Raw genomic sequence first — 14,468 nt, 5'->3', positions numbered from 1 at the left:
TCCAAATATAAGTTTGTTAGGAGAAGCTGAGACTTGAACGCAAGGCCAAATGAGGAGCTGCTAAGTCTGGTTCTGTCCCCAAGTCTGAGGAAGTCGGTGAGTGTTGGCCGGCGGGCTGCGGGCAGTTGCTCTCTGCAGGCCGTGCTGTGAGCAGCGCTTGGGCTCACTTGGGGAGCTGCCATGCCATATGGTGTTGCCTTTAGGCTTCTGCAATACATTCGTAGATATCATTACGTGTGGAAATGGTGCTTGGGAGCCTTCTCTGACATCCCTCTGCATTCATTGGTCGCATCGTTTTGTAAACGTTGGCATTCTGGAAATGAAGTGACGTGTTTAGTCATACGTACCTACATGTCATAGCACAGGCGTAGCTCAGGAAGGGCTTTTGGCAGTCATGACTCAGCGGATGAGAATATTGGTAACAGCGTGACTGATAAATCCTTAAGATTAATGGAATTCGCTTTTTTTTTTTTTGGTCAAAATCATTGCTAAACATTATATTGTGAAATGTGCAGAGACTTGGGAACGAGGCCTGGTTGTGTTACTCAAGTGTTTGAGGAGAGAGGCTCTGCCATGGGTAGGCAGTCGCAAGTGCTGCGGATCGGGACGTTTTAAACAGCAGTAAAATATGGGTGCCATCTTCTCCTGCACCACTGTAGGAGTTTGGAGACCTGTAGGCTGGTCCTGCACCACGCCTGTGCTGTAGTGATTTTAGCCTTTGTTTTCCTTGGGTAAATGTCATTAAGAGAAGCCAAGATTGAATTACCTTTGTAATGCATTTTTTTACAGTAAGTAATTGGTGATGTTGTTATGGGGATAAAACGGTAACCATGAGACAATATTTCAATTAAAATGCCCTCATCTTGGATATGTGTGAGAAACTCTGCTCTGAAAAAGCGGCAAGAACATATATGGGAAAAAACCGATATGGAATACAGGCTGCTGCTGTTGCCCAGTTATTATGAAAGACTGTTTACGTGAGGATTTTCTAAGAAGGAGCCAAAAGAACTTTAGGTGGGGCAGAAGCACCGCCTGTTATGATGTTACCTGATGCTTACTATTACGCTGTTACTTGCCAAATGGTAATTATTTTGGGCTGAAATTTCCCATGGTAGGTGTCTGTGTCAAGCCGTCTTTTTGGTCACTGTAGAGGGAATGAAGGGTTCTGCTGGCATGATTGAGTCTTTCTAAAGAAGTTGGACCAAATATATTCTTCTGTTCACAGTAAAAAGAACTGTGAACAGGAAAAAAAAAAAAAAAGAAAGGTGCTGGAACTTGGCTTTGCAGGAAGATGAGAAGAGGTGACATAGTGTGCCATTCTGGTCAAGGTTATACTTATCAACCCTGTGAAAATCTGCATTGGTTAAATTGGTTAGTAGTGCAAATCTGAAAGATCATCTCTGCTGTGAATTCATTTCAGCCTGAACTAAAGGGGATTTCCATACTATTTGAAGATGGGGGCTTCTGCATTCCCTCCAGTCATTCCCTGCTATGATTTTGGACAAAAATGAGAGCACAGAATTCCCCGTCCGCACTCCCAAAAGCCAGTTCCTCTTTCCTACGTGCTCTGTCTTTGCACAGCACAGAGGAGGCAGTGACTTGGTTTAAACAGAAAGTCCAAAGTGTTGGTTTTCATAGAATGTGTACAATAAACGTGAAGATGGGCATGGCTGAATAAGGAGATTGAGATCAGAAAATACTGAGTGTTATAAAGAAAGAAATGGAAGAGAGGAACTATTTCAAGGGTACGTATAATTTCTCTTATAATGCCGATACATTTTCATTATTTGCATAAATTGGGCAACTTTTAATAAGTGGGAATGGGGGGGGGGAGCAATTCACACTTGAGCCATATCTTTGCTTTTCTTTGTTTTCTGTTTTTCTGATGAATTATGTCATGTTGTGATGTAAAGAAGTGCTGAATGCTGCAGTTACACCAAAGTCATTCCACTGTGGTTGTATGAAGGCTCTGTGGAATATGGCAGAGAACAGCTGAATATAAGAGAGTCATAGAAACTGTGGGCATTAATGTTTTTGAAGGAAAATGAGAATGATGTCAGGAGGGTAAAGATAGTTTTTCTTAATACTTGTGAAGTGCTTTGTCAAGCATTGCCAAAAAGCTCATGAAAACAATGAAGTACTGAGACCAGGTTTGAGTTGCACACAGTAAATAAGGCCTTAGAAACTGTGCAGGAGAATTGAGCTGGGTGTTGGTGAAGCAGCAGCCTCTGCTTTGCCTGGTCCTGGGGCCTGGTACCTTCAGACAGGTATGGTGTGACTCCTGCAGATACAGGTGTTGGCATCGCAAAGGTGCACAAGAGGGCCAGCATCACCTGGTACTGGTGACTTGCTCACAGCACAGCTTCTGTGTGGTGAACCTTGCAACCCAGAGCTTGTAATGGCACTTCAGTGCAGCCCTGTCATGTAACTGTGTGTGGTATTTTCTGATTCTGCTGTGTGTAAATAGGAATGAATCTTGTGTCTGTCACTTCCTGCACGCAGTGATGCATGTGGGGCTGTGACTTGCTGTGTGTTTTGCATAGTTTCAGCAGGATAGGTAATGCTTTTGGACAGCTGTGTAAAAAACAAACAAGCCCTCCTCCCCCACCCCCCAAAAAAGTGGAAATATTGAAAGGCTGGAGATGAAGATACTCAGAATATTCATATGCTGGATGGGATGATTAAAAATGCTAAGAGCAGGAGTTAATTTTGGATGTTAGGCCAAAGATGGCCAATTTGACCATGTGTGAATATTGCTGCGATTTGTGACATAAATTGTTCTTTCCACTACTGCTTTCAAAGTGAAAACAGAAGAGATTAGTGGAGATAATAAGCTGTTAATGATCACTTAATAAAGGGTCTGTACTGAAATCCTAGCTGTCATGCGATAAAATCTAACTTGTTCCCATCTGTGATGTATGTAAAGGGATTTAAAGAGCACAGGATTCAGATGCAGAAGCCATTTAATCTGAGTTGCTGCTGTATTTCTGTACTGCTGGTAAGTGAATGGTAAACCACCCACAGACACTTGTTCCTTGTACAGTGGCTGGGGATGTGTTTATTCCATGTATTAAGTTTACAGGATCAGTCTAAAGGCTGCAGTTGTGTGGCCAGAGATCCCCTGTCCTCCTAGTTTACAGTCCTGTCTTTTTTCCTTGCACTTCTTGAAGTGGAAGGACAACCTGTGTATTTAACAGGTTCATGATGTTCTCTGCTATTCATTCACTTTTTTTTCTCCCCCCTGAGGAGCCAAGCATATCATGTTCTTGAGAGGCGAAACAGCACAAGTTCTTGCTGCTGCTATGCTATATGATAAAACCTTGAAACAAGCCTTCCTCCTCCTGTGTGCTCCATTTCAGATTTCACATCATTTGTGGAATGTAAAGCAGGGTTGTTTTGCCTGGAGTTGTACAGCATTAACCAGAGTAATTTGGTTATTTTAGAAAACTGATTAGATTGTCCTCTCTCAAGGGTGGAGACTTTGTGTGTGTTCTGAAAGGTGCACAGTGCATTTCTGAGCACTGTGTGTTACTGGCTTCAGCCATAACTGCAGTAGATGAGCGCATAAGAATTCAGCTCTTATGTTCTTGATTTAAAAACCAAAAACCAAAAAAAGCCCAGAAGTAACCTTTCCTGTTATTCTTTTCTGCGCGAGAGGCACTGTCCTTTTCCTCTGTGTTCTGTTATGCCTTTCACATTGGTGTAGTGCACAATCATTATCTGCTCTCACTTCATTAAATGGTTTCTGGAGATGGGGTTATTTATGATGTGTATGTCGTATGAAAGTACTTACTGTTTTTCATCTATGTATGTCTATAAGTGGCTTCTGTATTATATTCCTTCTTGTAACCTTGCCTAAAATGCCTTTTTGTCTTAAAGTAAATTCATTTTACAATTTTATGTAAGGAAAGTAAATAATTTGATATTTCTTATCTTTAGATACTTGAGTGGTATTTCAGAATACTACAAAAACAATTACATGATGTGATGTAGAGGTACCTTAAGTTGGGCTCACTAGAGATACCGGAACTGCTATATAATGTGGTTTAGCAGTAAACAGATTTATTCTCTATTTTAGTATGTGCACTGACAAATACAGTATGTTTGCTGTTCTCTATAGTTGAGCTTTAGTGATCTATTTTTTTATTTTTTTTTAAGTATGTCACAGTCACAGGTATGATAGCTAACATCTGTGTTGTATAGCATTACCTCATGTATTTTATTTACTCCAGATTATAAAATGAATGCAGGCTTTTCCTAGTATGAATTAAAGTTTGTTGTCAGTGTTTTCCTGGTAATTTTGAGGTAGATGGAAGTCAGGGCTGTTGAGTCACAATGCTGTGTCCTTCCCAGCTCTCTCAGTTCCCAAATATCACTTCTTTGTATTATGGAAACAATTCTCACTGTTCTGTGACCTTCATATGTGAATTGCTTACATCTCAATTTTACCAGAAACAAACTTCAGAAAATTATGCCAAGTGTAATGCTTTCCTAAAAGGTTTGGAGACTGCTTTAGTGAAACGTGGGAACTGATGGATGGATTCTTGAGCAGCTAAGCTCATGAATGCAGTTTTTGGCCTTTGTTATTATGGGCAAGAAAATAAATTTTTTCTTTTACTAACAAATGATCTTTAGGAACAACTCTTCTGTCTGGGTAGATGGCAGCACGTGGCAGGAATTGGCCTCTGGGTATCAGTAAGAAGCTGAATTGCACTTTTCCTTATTGTCCTGTTTAGTAGCAGCCTTTTCAGTTATCTGCAAGTCCTTGGAAGCAGCACGGTGACCGTATACCTTTCCCAAGCTGACTTACTGTTCTTTCTCAGAGCCTGCAGCACGGGGTGGCACACGTCCTGCAGCATGGTGCTGGCAGGAGGCACAACTGATGGCTGTGGCAGGGAGCAGGTGGATGCTGATTGCTGCCAGCAGAGCTGTGCCATGTAATGGGAGGCAGCTGGAAAGGCTCTTCCACTCTGTGTGCCCATGGCCCTGGGTCTAACATGTGCTACAGAGTACAGATCCCACTTCATGGCTCTCAGAGCATCATTCAGTTTGTGGCGAATTCCTCCGGTCTCGCTGTGGGACTGCGAGTTGAACATCACTGCTTTAGCATAAATCTTCACAAGAGATGTTAATGTCTGTTTAAAATATGCAAATATTTACTGTCTGCTATTTGTCAGTGTGGCATGCGAGACCTTGGATCTGATCCTTCTGTCTTGGCAGACATTGGGAATTTTGCCAATAGCATTAATAGGAACAGAATTGTGCCCTCTAATCTGTTTGTTTATGAAGTACAGCAGGAGTTATGTGGCTCGATGCTTTACAGTGAACTAAAAATCATGTTTGAATTTGTTTGGAACTGTCGTTTGCTTACCGTTATCTTAGCATGTGGACCCTTTGGTTGCATAAAATACATCAGTAAACTGTGCAGCTTAGAAGTGCAGAGTCAGGAGTTAAACTGCTCCGAAATACTGAAATTCTAGATCACGATGTTCTCTCCTACGCTGATTTTTGGTTTGCATTTGAACCAATCAGGCTGTGGAGTAATTCTCCAAAAGCCTCCTGTGCACCAAGCAGGGCGGTGTTCACTGGGAAGTAAATGGCAGTGTAGGTGATCTGGTTTGGAGCTCTTCCTTCTGAAGCTGTCCCTTCTGCCTTTCCCGGCCCACTCTGCAGTTCAGAGGGGAAACGGGCAGTTTTATTTGGGGATCAGCTTTTAATTACGCTGTCTGTTTGTTTACAGAATGTCATTGGCAAGAAGGAGAAATACACATTGTAAAAATTGACCCCAAAAATCATTAATAGGGAGAAAGTCTCTCACAAATCCCTGGCAAAACAAAACCAGGCACCAGGGTTTGAGTTACACCAGTTTGGAGTTAGCCAGATCTTGTAAATGATAGAGACAGCAGATGTTTTGTGGAGGTTAAGCTGGACATGACTTGGCCTTCAAATAAATGTAGGTCAGGAAGTTTTCTTCTACTAATGGGAGGAGGTTTTTGGAGGTAGGAATGACAGAGTGAGGGTTACATCTCTGCATTAACTCACGGGGAAGAGCTGCCAGCTCCTGTATGTGCTCAGGTCAGTGTGATGCTTACTGTTCTATCTGGCAGCATTTGCAGGTGCTGTGTGTAAATATGTTACTTAATTGCGTAAATCAGAAGCCTTCCTGTAGGGCAGTGGCACTGCAGCGAGGTGGTTTGAAGCTGAGGAATGCTTTGAATTGGCTGCTGATAATAAAGGTGTTGGTGATAATATGTTGTGGCTGAATTTCTAAGGTCTGCTGGTTTCAGATGTGTAACTTCAGACAGTGGGGATATGCCTGTTAAACTGGTTTCGCAAAATTCTGAAGGTCTCTTGGAGTTTGTTATTAGAATAAATAATTACTCAGATTTGAATGCAGCTCTTTTGGTACGCAATCTTCCAAATCATTTTGAGAAAATGAATAATCCTGACATTTATTCTGCTACATGCTTCGTATTTTAATCTCGGTTTAGCAGGCAGAAAGACTGAAGTGCATGAGTCATTTGCTCAGTTTCTCAAAGAGCTGAGAGTACAGCGTCCTCTGCAGCGCTCCCCAAATCTACCACTGACCAGAGAAATTTGTGGCTGCTGCTTGGGGTGTCAGACCTCTCCACAAACTCGTTCAGTGTTTGTTGAAACAGCTAGCGTAAGGCAACTGGTAAATAACGTTTTGCTTTTTGTAGTGCTGTGGTGGGGAAGAAGGCTGGGTAAAGGAGTCTCCCTCTGCCTGCTGGTCGTGCTGGCCGGTGTGGGATCTGTGTATAAACTGTTCTTCTGCAGTAAACACACAGAAGCTCTGCTGAGACTTCTGGTCAAAGGAATTTTGGTTCTTCGTCAGCCAGGAAGTGAGGAAATCAGAAGTACAGCAGAGTTCATGAAATCCTCTCTTTTCAGTCCCTCGGGAGGAAAACAAAGTACGTGAGAAAGGCATCAATTAACTATTGTAGTGCTGGGCAGCAATTCCTGGGTTTGTAAAGCTTGCTGTGCTATAGAACTTGAGTGAAATGGAAATCTGTTGCGTTTTTAGTTGTACAAGAAGGCTCCTTGCATAAACGTAACAACACTTAAGGTTTCTGACTGAAAACATGTGCTTATTTAAGTGATCCAACTGAGTGTTAATGTAGTTACTCCTTAGATGGATTTTCTCACATGTATGGAAATGCAAAAGCTATTTCATGCCTGTGTTCCTTCATCTCTACAGTGGTGAATGTGAGATGTTTTCATATAAATGTTGTAAAAGGGAGTGTGGTTTAAGTCAACCTTGTATTCAGAAGTTGGTGTTCCCTTATGTGTTTCTGTTGTGATACTGATAGTAAAATTTTAAGAATGGTGGGGAACATGGAATGCTGTCACGTCTTGTACTGAACTTCTTGCTTACATTTACACTGTGTGTTGGCCCAGATAGGTGTTAGTTGGAGAAGTGGGGTAGTGAGGAGCTTTTCTTACATGGAAAATGTCTTTATTTGATTTTTCAGATAATTTCTTGAAGTTATTCTTAGATTGGTTAAAAATCTACGAATGTGAAATGTAAAGGAAGATTTTAGTAGTGGAATTTTCAGGGAGGTTGGAGAGTGTCTTTAGATGCCCTTGGCAGTTGGTATCACATCATGGATGTGGGCAGTGTGCTGCATGCTAACAGTCAATATGAGAACTCTTAAGTTTCCCTCTTTTGGTTATCAGAACGTGTTTTTATCAAGTCAGCTTTGAAGTAAAATGTCTCTAGAGATGTATTATCAATGAAGGCACACCACAGATAGGAATTATGGAAAGGTTTTGCTTTTCTGTGGGTGGGTTCCATTGTGGATAACCATTTGTCCAGTTCATTGGCAGATGATGATGTAGATTTCTGTCCCCGCTGCTTCAGTTTCCCCCCACAGAATGTTTACTTCAGAACTGTTTAAGGGGTTCTGTTGGCAGGCTGTTGGTGTGGTGGGGGCACCTAGGCTTTCTCAGACACAAAAGCAACTAAAGTGCAGCAGGAGCTGTCGTGTGGCTTCCTGCTGACCTCCAGCTCCTTCTCATCCGTCTGTGTCCGTCCCATGTGCTTCATCCACCCCAGGGGCTGGCCCGTGTGCCCTAGGAATAGGTGAGGAGGGCTATGAAACTGAAGGTATCTTGGGGAAAGCACTGCAGGCTCAGAGAAGTGGCTGGTGGATGTGTTGCACTGCTTCCAAAGCAGACTTGAGAACACAGAAGCCTCTATGCAGCAAAGTGCTTAAACCCATTGCTGGCATTGAAGTTTGAAACCACTACATATTTTTTTAAATCAGTCATGGGCTTAAGTACCTTCTTGAATTAGAATTGAAAGTGAGAACCAGGACGGCTGTGAGTAGGAGCATGGAGAGAAGACTGGGAAGAGGTTAGTTAGGTTGGGATAGGGAACACAAGTGGCGTGGACCAAAGGGGATGTGCTACAGCACCTGGAGGTGGGAACGGCAGTTGGTTGGCAAGTTGTCACTGCCATCATGCAGCTAACCAACGTTTTATCATCCCCTCTGCCCCCACTCTAGGATTTCTGTCCCTGAGTCATGGCAGACAGAAGACCAGAGAAGTCATGTGAACAAGCATGTGAATCCCTTAAGCAGCAGGATTATGAAGTGGCAGTGAAGCATTGCACAGAGGCACTCCTTTCCCTCAGCCAGTACCCCCCAGCTCACCTCCCGGAGGCATGCCAGGCAGAAATCGACCGCATCAAAATCGAGACTCTGCTGTATAGAATTGCTTCCTTTTTACAACTTGTGAGTGTGACTCTTTCATAGTATCTAATGAACTGGAAAGAACAATCAAGTATCTTGTACCATCAAGATTTAAATAAAATTGTGTTTTCCTATAGTTGCCATACTGGTTTGCCACAGAATCCTCATTGTTAAAACATGTTTGAGGCTTCTGTCTCGTAGTTTTCCCTGATCTGTTCATTTTTTTCAAGATTGGTACCTCTAAATAGTTTGGGTCTGAATCACAGTTTCTTAAAATAATAGAAAATTATCATTTTTTAAAATCCAAAATATATTCTAAGAAGAAAAAATAACTGTTTTTGAGTATTATTTTCATAAAGCTATGCTGAATGGCATACCAAATTACCTTCTCTGTAAAGAGCATTTAATTGAAGTTACAGATGTAAATGCTCAAAAAACAAAGTTAAGAAATGCCAGAATTCAGGCAACCAGTACATACTTAATTTAGCTGTTTTTGCATAACCTAACAGTAGTCTTTTAATATTTGATCACTGCTAGTTTTCCATTGCTAGGCTAGAGCATGTCTGCTGAAAGACGTAACTCTCAGGCTCTGGTGGATTTTGAATGGAAATGAGAAAACTGGGGGCTTTGTAAGGGTTTTTGTAAATGCAAGGCAAGCTGCATGTCTGTGAATTGTAGGTGATGCCATTACCAAAGTGTGATCTACCATGAATGCATTAGAATGCTACAATTCCCTAAGGGAAAGGGCATTGGAATGGTTAATTTTTCTTTAACCTTCTGCTTTGGAAATGTTGTTATTACAGATTTACAGGGGCCTTCTTGTCCTCAAATCTTCACTTATCAGTTATGAGCAACATCATGTCCCATGGAAAATGTTTGGGCGACTTGCAAGACCTTGCAGGACTCCTTTAAGATAAATCAGGCCCATTCTTTAAATAGATAGCTAGCTATTCCATGTGCAAAACAAGAATTGGGAAGCTTCCTGAGTTTAGATGTGACCTATCATATAGCTGGGTTGGTTTTTCTGTTTGTTTTTTTAGTGGCAGTTGTGTTCCCACAGATGGACTTCTCAAAATCATTTCCATAGGTCAGTAGGCAGATAGATGCTTAGCAGTATTTAACACATTTCTGACCTGAATGCCTCTGGAAATGCTTTGAGGCACCTGTCTGGATGTTCAACATAGTGACATTTGTTGCAGTAAGCCTTTAGGGATTTTGGAAAACTCTTGCAATCAAAACCTCTCTATTAAAGAATTACATAGATACTTTAAGTACTTAAGTATTAAAGATTTATACAGATTTTTAAGTAGAAAAATGTCTTATTTTCCTTTGTGTCTTAGCAAAAGATGTAGTGTTTAAAATCATCATTGATAAGACAATAAATAAACTACAGACCCTCAAATTCCAGCAGCACAGTATTAGCAGCAGTTGGATTTTTTTAATCCGGAGTCTAGGAAGAATGTTAAGTTTTTTTTTTTCTGGATGCTGTGAGCCACCTACAGATAGGTACATAAACACATACCTTTGCACTTTCACATACCTCTTTTACAATATTCATTTGCTGAGAATTTGAGGACAAAATCAGCATTGTAAAGGTTCATTAGATTGGATTTGTCAAGTGACTGATGTTCTTTACGTGTTCTACCCTGGGAAAAAAAGAGCCAATGAGTTCGTAAAAGTTTTAAGAAAATTCTAATTCAAGCATGTAGTTGTTTATGCCAAGTGGAATAATGCTATTTTTAAACTTTTCATGTTTTACCTTTCAGAAAAAGTATGGGCAAGCAGATGAAGACTGTAGGCATGGTATGGTTATTTCTTTCTTTTACTATTTAGTGTTATAAATTGCAGTCAGTTGTCTGAATTTGTTGGTTTGCTAACGGGGTGTTTTGCTAGTTAAATTTATTTGTTTTATAATACTTTCTCTACTTGTTTTTCTAAGGAGATCTCACTATTTTATACCTCACATTCAGCTGCCAGAACTGAAAAGCAGCTTTCTTTGGCATAGGGGGGCTCTTGGGCTAGTAGATATTTTACTATATGGATGTAGGATAGATTGATGATAATAGGATTTTTGTGGTGATAAAGACAACTGGTTATTCCATATTCCTTCCTTGGGTTGTTGGTTGATATTTGGGTTTGCATATTTGGTGTTGATTCAGAGAAATGCAGCAGGATGGTGTGCTTATGTTCATTTCTATTTGCTGGAGCTTCCAAACTTGTGGCTCTTCAAGTTGAGCCTTTTGTGTTTCTGTGTCTTGTTTAATTGAGGCATTTTAAAACATTAGCAAGATTGGTTAATTGCTTTGTAACTGATTTAGGAAAGTAACTCAGTACTTACTGAGAACTCTGCTGAGTTTGGTAAACAGTTTATTGGTTAGATTCGGAAGAACAAGCAGGGCAGGTCCCACCTTCTAGTTTTTGGTTTCTTAACTATTCTTGAATTTTAAAAAAAGTTTCCAGGAACGACAGTTTTGTTGCATGGACTTTGTGATTATATTGTTGTGATGTTTCTGTGCAGTGGTGTTTATTTTTTTTAAAGTGCATTTGTCTTCACTGGTACCCAAGCTGTAGACTTTTCTTGGTCTAACTGTTGATACATGCCAAGTTGCCTTTCATGATGACAAATAGGTGAGAGAGAGAGAGATGTATGGAAAGAAGGATGATGTTTAAAGGAGGCAGGGAGGAGAATCCTTTTTAATGAATGGTGTTCTCATGGATGCCATCTGATGGGATTGTTGCAATGTTAGTTGGGTGACGTTTGTCTGTTGAACGTTTTTCTTCTCTTGGCACGTGTGTCAGAAACCAGCATCTCAGATGTGTAGTGTTAACTGCATTATTCCTTTCTCTCACTAGTTGTGCATGGAAAGGGGTGGAATAGGAGTGCCAATCATTGGGTACACCTGAAAAATTTGAAAAACCTAGAGAAACCAGCTTGTAGCTTAGTAAGAAAGAATCAGACCAGTGTAGTGCTAATATCTTTAATTCATGCCAGCGTATTCTGCATGTACTTTTTTCACATCTTAAACTGAAGACATTTATCAACTTCACGCCATATTTATTTGCCAGTGTAAAAGTGGTGTGTGTGTGTGTTCCTGTATATTATATACACCTTATTTTTATGCATTTAGCAATCAGCAATCGGATTGGGGTTCCCTTTGTTGTGCTGTTAGTGACTGCAGCCTAATATCTGAGTATTTTCATTGTAATCCTTAAAGATTTTTGCTCCAGTTTCGTTTGTAATATTCTTTGGGAGAAAGCACCTTAGAATGGCCTAGCTGTATTCCTTGATGCTCACAATTATTTTTAAAGACAGATTTCTGTTTCTTTTTACAAACCCAGTGTGTTGCATATCTGTGACTGTTCTACTTTGACCTTGAATAATAAGTTGTTTTGGGGGTAAATCAAGAAATGCATGTTCTGTATAGCTTGCACTGTTATAAGGAGTGATAGTAAAGAAATCTATTAAGCTGCTACACAAATCTCTAACAAAAGAAATTAGTTCATGTATTGTAACATTTTATGTGCAACTGCATGTTTTAGCTGGGTAGCACTGTGTGGTTAATGATACAGAATTTCATAATTGGACATCCAGTCTTGGAGGCTAAAATAGCAAACTGTCAGACATGCTGAAGCTATTTCTGGTGCTGCTGCTTCTGGTTTGGGAAGTAGGCTCTATTTTTGGAAATGTGGTCAGTATCATCAGAGTGGTGAATCTGGAGTAATCCTGGAGGAGGTACAGACAGTATTTAGTTACCGTTTCATTTTGATGGGCTGTCTGATCAGTTTTGTGTACATGTTTTTGTGGGACTCTTATTTCTGTCACATTTGATGTAGTTTCTGTTAATGATGTGAACGTCTGAGCGAGGAGCTGTGCTTTATTATTCCCAAATGTAATCCTGAAGCTGTGGCGAGTGTAAAATTCCTGTTAGCACTAACACAAGCTGTTGGCACCCATGGTCTGCGTGAATAGCAGTATAAACACAGATGCTGATGTTGCCTGCAGTGACAGTAATACTGTCAATACAATACAGATTTGTAATCCTGTGATACTTTTTTTTGTTTTGTTTTTAAACAACTGTCCAGCCTTCTTTTCAACTCACGTGCTCAGCTTCAGTGGCCTTTTAGTTGCTCAGGAGGGCATTGCTTTTTCTGGTCAGGTAATATATGTGATTACATGTTATGCCTGCTGGTCTGAAGCAAGGCTGTGTCATGAAATAAGTCCTTTCACTATTGGAAGCGTTGGTGAAAGTGTCTGTTTGTCTCACTAGCTGATCCAGTGCTAGAAAACATGAGGCAGGTTTTCTGTTACGTGGAGCTTGTAAACTTCTCGACTGAAACAATCGTTCCTATATCCTGAACTTTACAGCATAAGTGAATAAAAGCCCTTTTAAAGTAACAGGAATTGACCACGACGAGGTTAGCTATATTTGGAAACTACAGGGCATGCTTTTTGTGAGCATGAATGGATCTTCCTGAGCATGTTTGTGTTACTGAAAAGTTGCTGGTTGCTGGTTTTTTTTTCCCCCTTTCTGTGAAGAGGAGGTCCTTTGTGTCTGTGTCACACATTAGGGTTTATCCTTCCCATATTTAATTTTTTGTCTATTTTAGAATGTAAACATTACAGCCTTTTTTGAGACTCACATACAGCATTTCTTAGATGGCAGGAGACAAGTTTCAAGTTAATATTAGGCGTGAGCAAGTAATACCAAGCCTTGTCTTTCAAAGAAGCCATGGTTTTAACCCACGTTTCGGACATTATTTTCATGTTAAAGGTGAAGGAAAACTGTAGGGTTTATTTAAGTGTATGCTGTGATGAAGCTAATAGTTGCTGGTTTGTGTTGCAGTGCTGGGAGAGGGGCTGGCCAAGGGAGATGGATCTTTCCGTGCAGTGCTCTGCTGCATGCATCTTAAAGGGAAGCTGCAAATTGTGTCTAATGTTCTTTCCAAATCACTGATGGGTGAATCACTGGTAAGTGTGTTTCCTGCAATCTGTGTAATTTAAAAAGCAGTTTTGTATGTCCGTTTTTTGGGGGGGGATGTATTTGAAAAACAAACCTATGTTTGACTGGCAGGTTGCAGCAAAATGAGTGATACCAAAAGCCAAAGATAAGTATCTGTTCAGTCAGGACACTAATCATGCTGTATCAGTGCTTTGGAGTCAGCTTGATTTAGACAAGTTTTTCTTCTTGTTGGCTCTGAATGCTGAAGAGAAAAAGGAAAAAAAAAAAAAAAAGAAAAAAAAGGCAAAAAAAAAAAAGTGTATTTGTGTAATTTAATAGAATCATGTGAATTTCAAACTTCAGCTTATATTTTTGGGTCTCACCTGACACCATTTTGTGTGTGTACTTCAGTAAGTTTAACCTTTGAAGCAGAAAAAAATATTGTTGGGACTATTAAGTAACTGGCCTACAGTGTAAGACAGCATGAAGAGTTTTTCAGGGAAATACTTCATCTTATCAAGGCTTCTGTTTTATCCTTGAACTGTCAAAAGATGTTAAGGTTTAAATGTGACTGCTCAGATGGGGAAAGCTAGGGACGTGTATAAGTCTCCAAAGAATGATATCCTTTTAATTTCTCTAATCTTGATTAAATAATATGTAATTCATCACCTTGAACTGCTGGTGGTGCTCGATCCAGAGACGTGGCTTGTAGTGCAGAGAAGAGCAACTCTTGTCAGACTGTGACGTGTGTTAAGTAACATCAGCAACTGTTCTAGGAGAGACTGTTACCTTGAAATTGGGTGTTGGGAAGGAA

The 14,468-nt window shown here is 40.4% G+C and overlaps 1 protein-coding gene across 6 annotated transcripts in view; it reads left to right on the top strand.

The window, feature by feature from the left end:
* The window catches only part of HELZ (helicase with zinc finger), a 74,726-nt gene that overhangs the window by 6,817 nt on the left and 53,441 nt on the right, over positions 1-14,468 (top strand). For 3 of the 6 annotated variants that reach the window (XM_085239775.1, XM_085239773.1, XM_085239774.1), the window contains exons 2-4: positions 8,529-8,756; positions 10,481-10,517; positions 13,559-13,683. In XM_085239775.1, the coding sequence (XP_085095901.1) occupies positions 8,547-8,756; positions 10,481-10,517; positions 13,559-13,683 (372 nt within the window). In that variant the 5' untranslated portion in view covers positions 8,529-8,546. Of the gene's footprint in view, positions 1-7,752; positions 8,105-8,528; positions 8,757-10,480; positions 10,518-13,558; positions 13,684-14,468 lie in introns of those variants that run through there. The other 3 variants (XM_010721510.4, XM_085239777.1, XM_085239776.1) reach the window with 3 other exon arrangements.

The sequence above is a fragment of the Meleagris gallopavo genome, chromosome 20 (genome assembly GCF_905368555.1).
Source record: "Meleagris gallopavo chromosome 20, MGAL_WU_HG_1.1, whole genome shotgun sequence".
NCBI classification, from domain to species: Eukaryota; Metazoa; Chordata; class Aves; order Galliformes; family Phasianidae; genus Meleagris; species Meleagris gallopavo.
The sequence above is the reverse complement of the archived record's forward strand: the minus strand, read 5'-3'. Positions and strand labels throughout refer to the sequence as shown.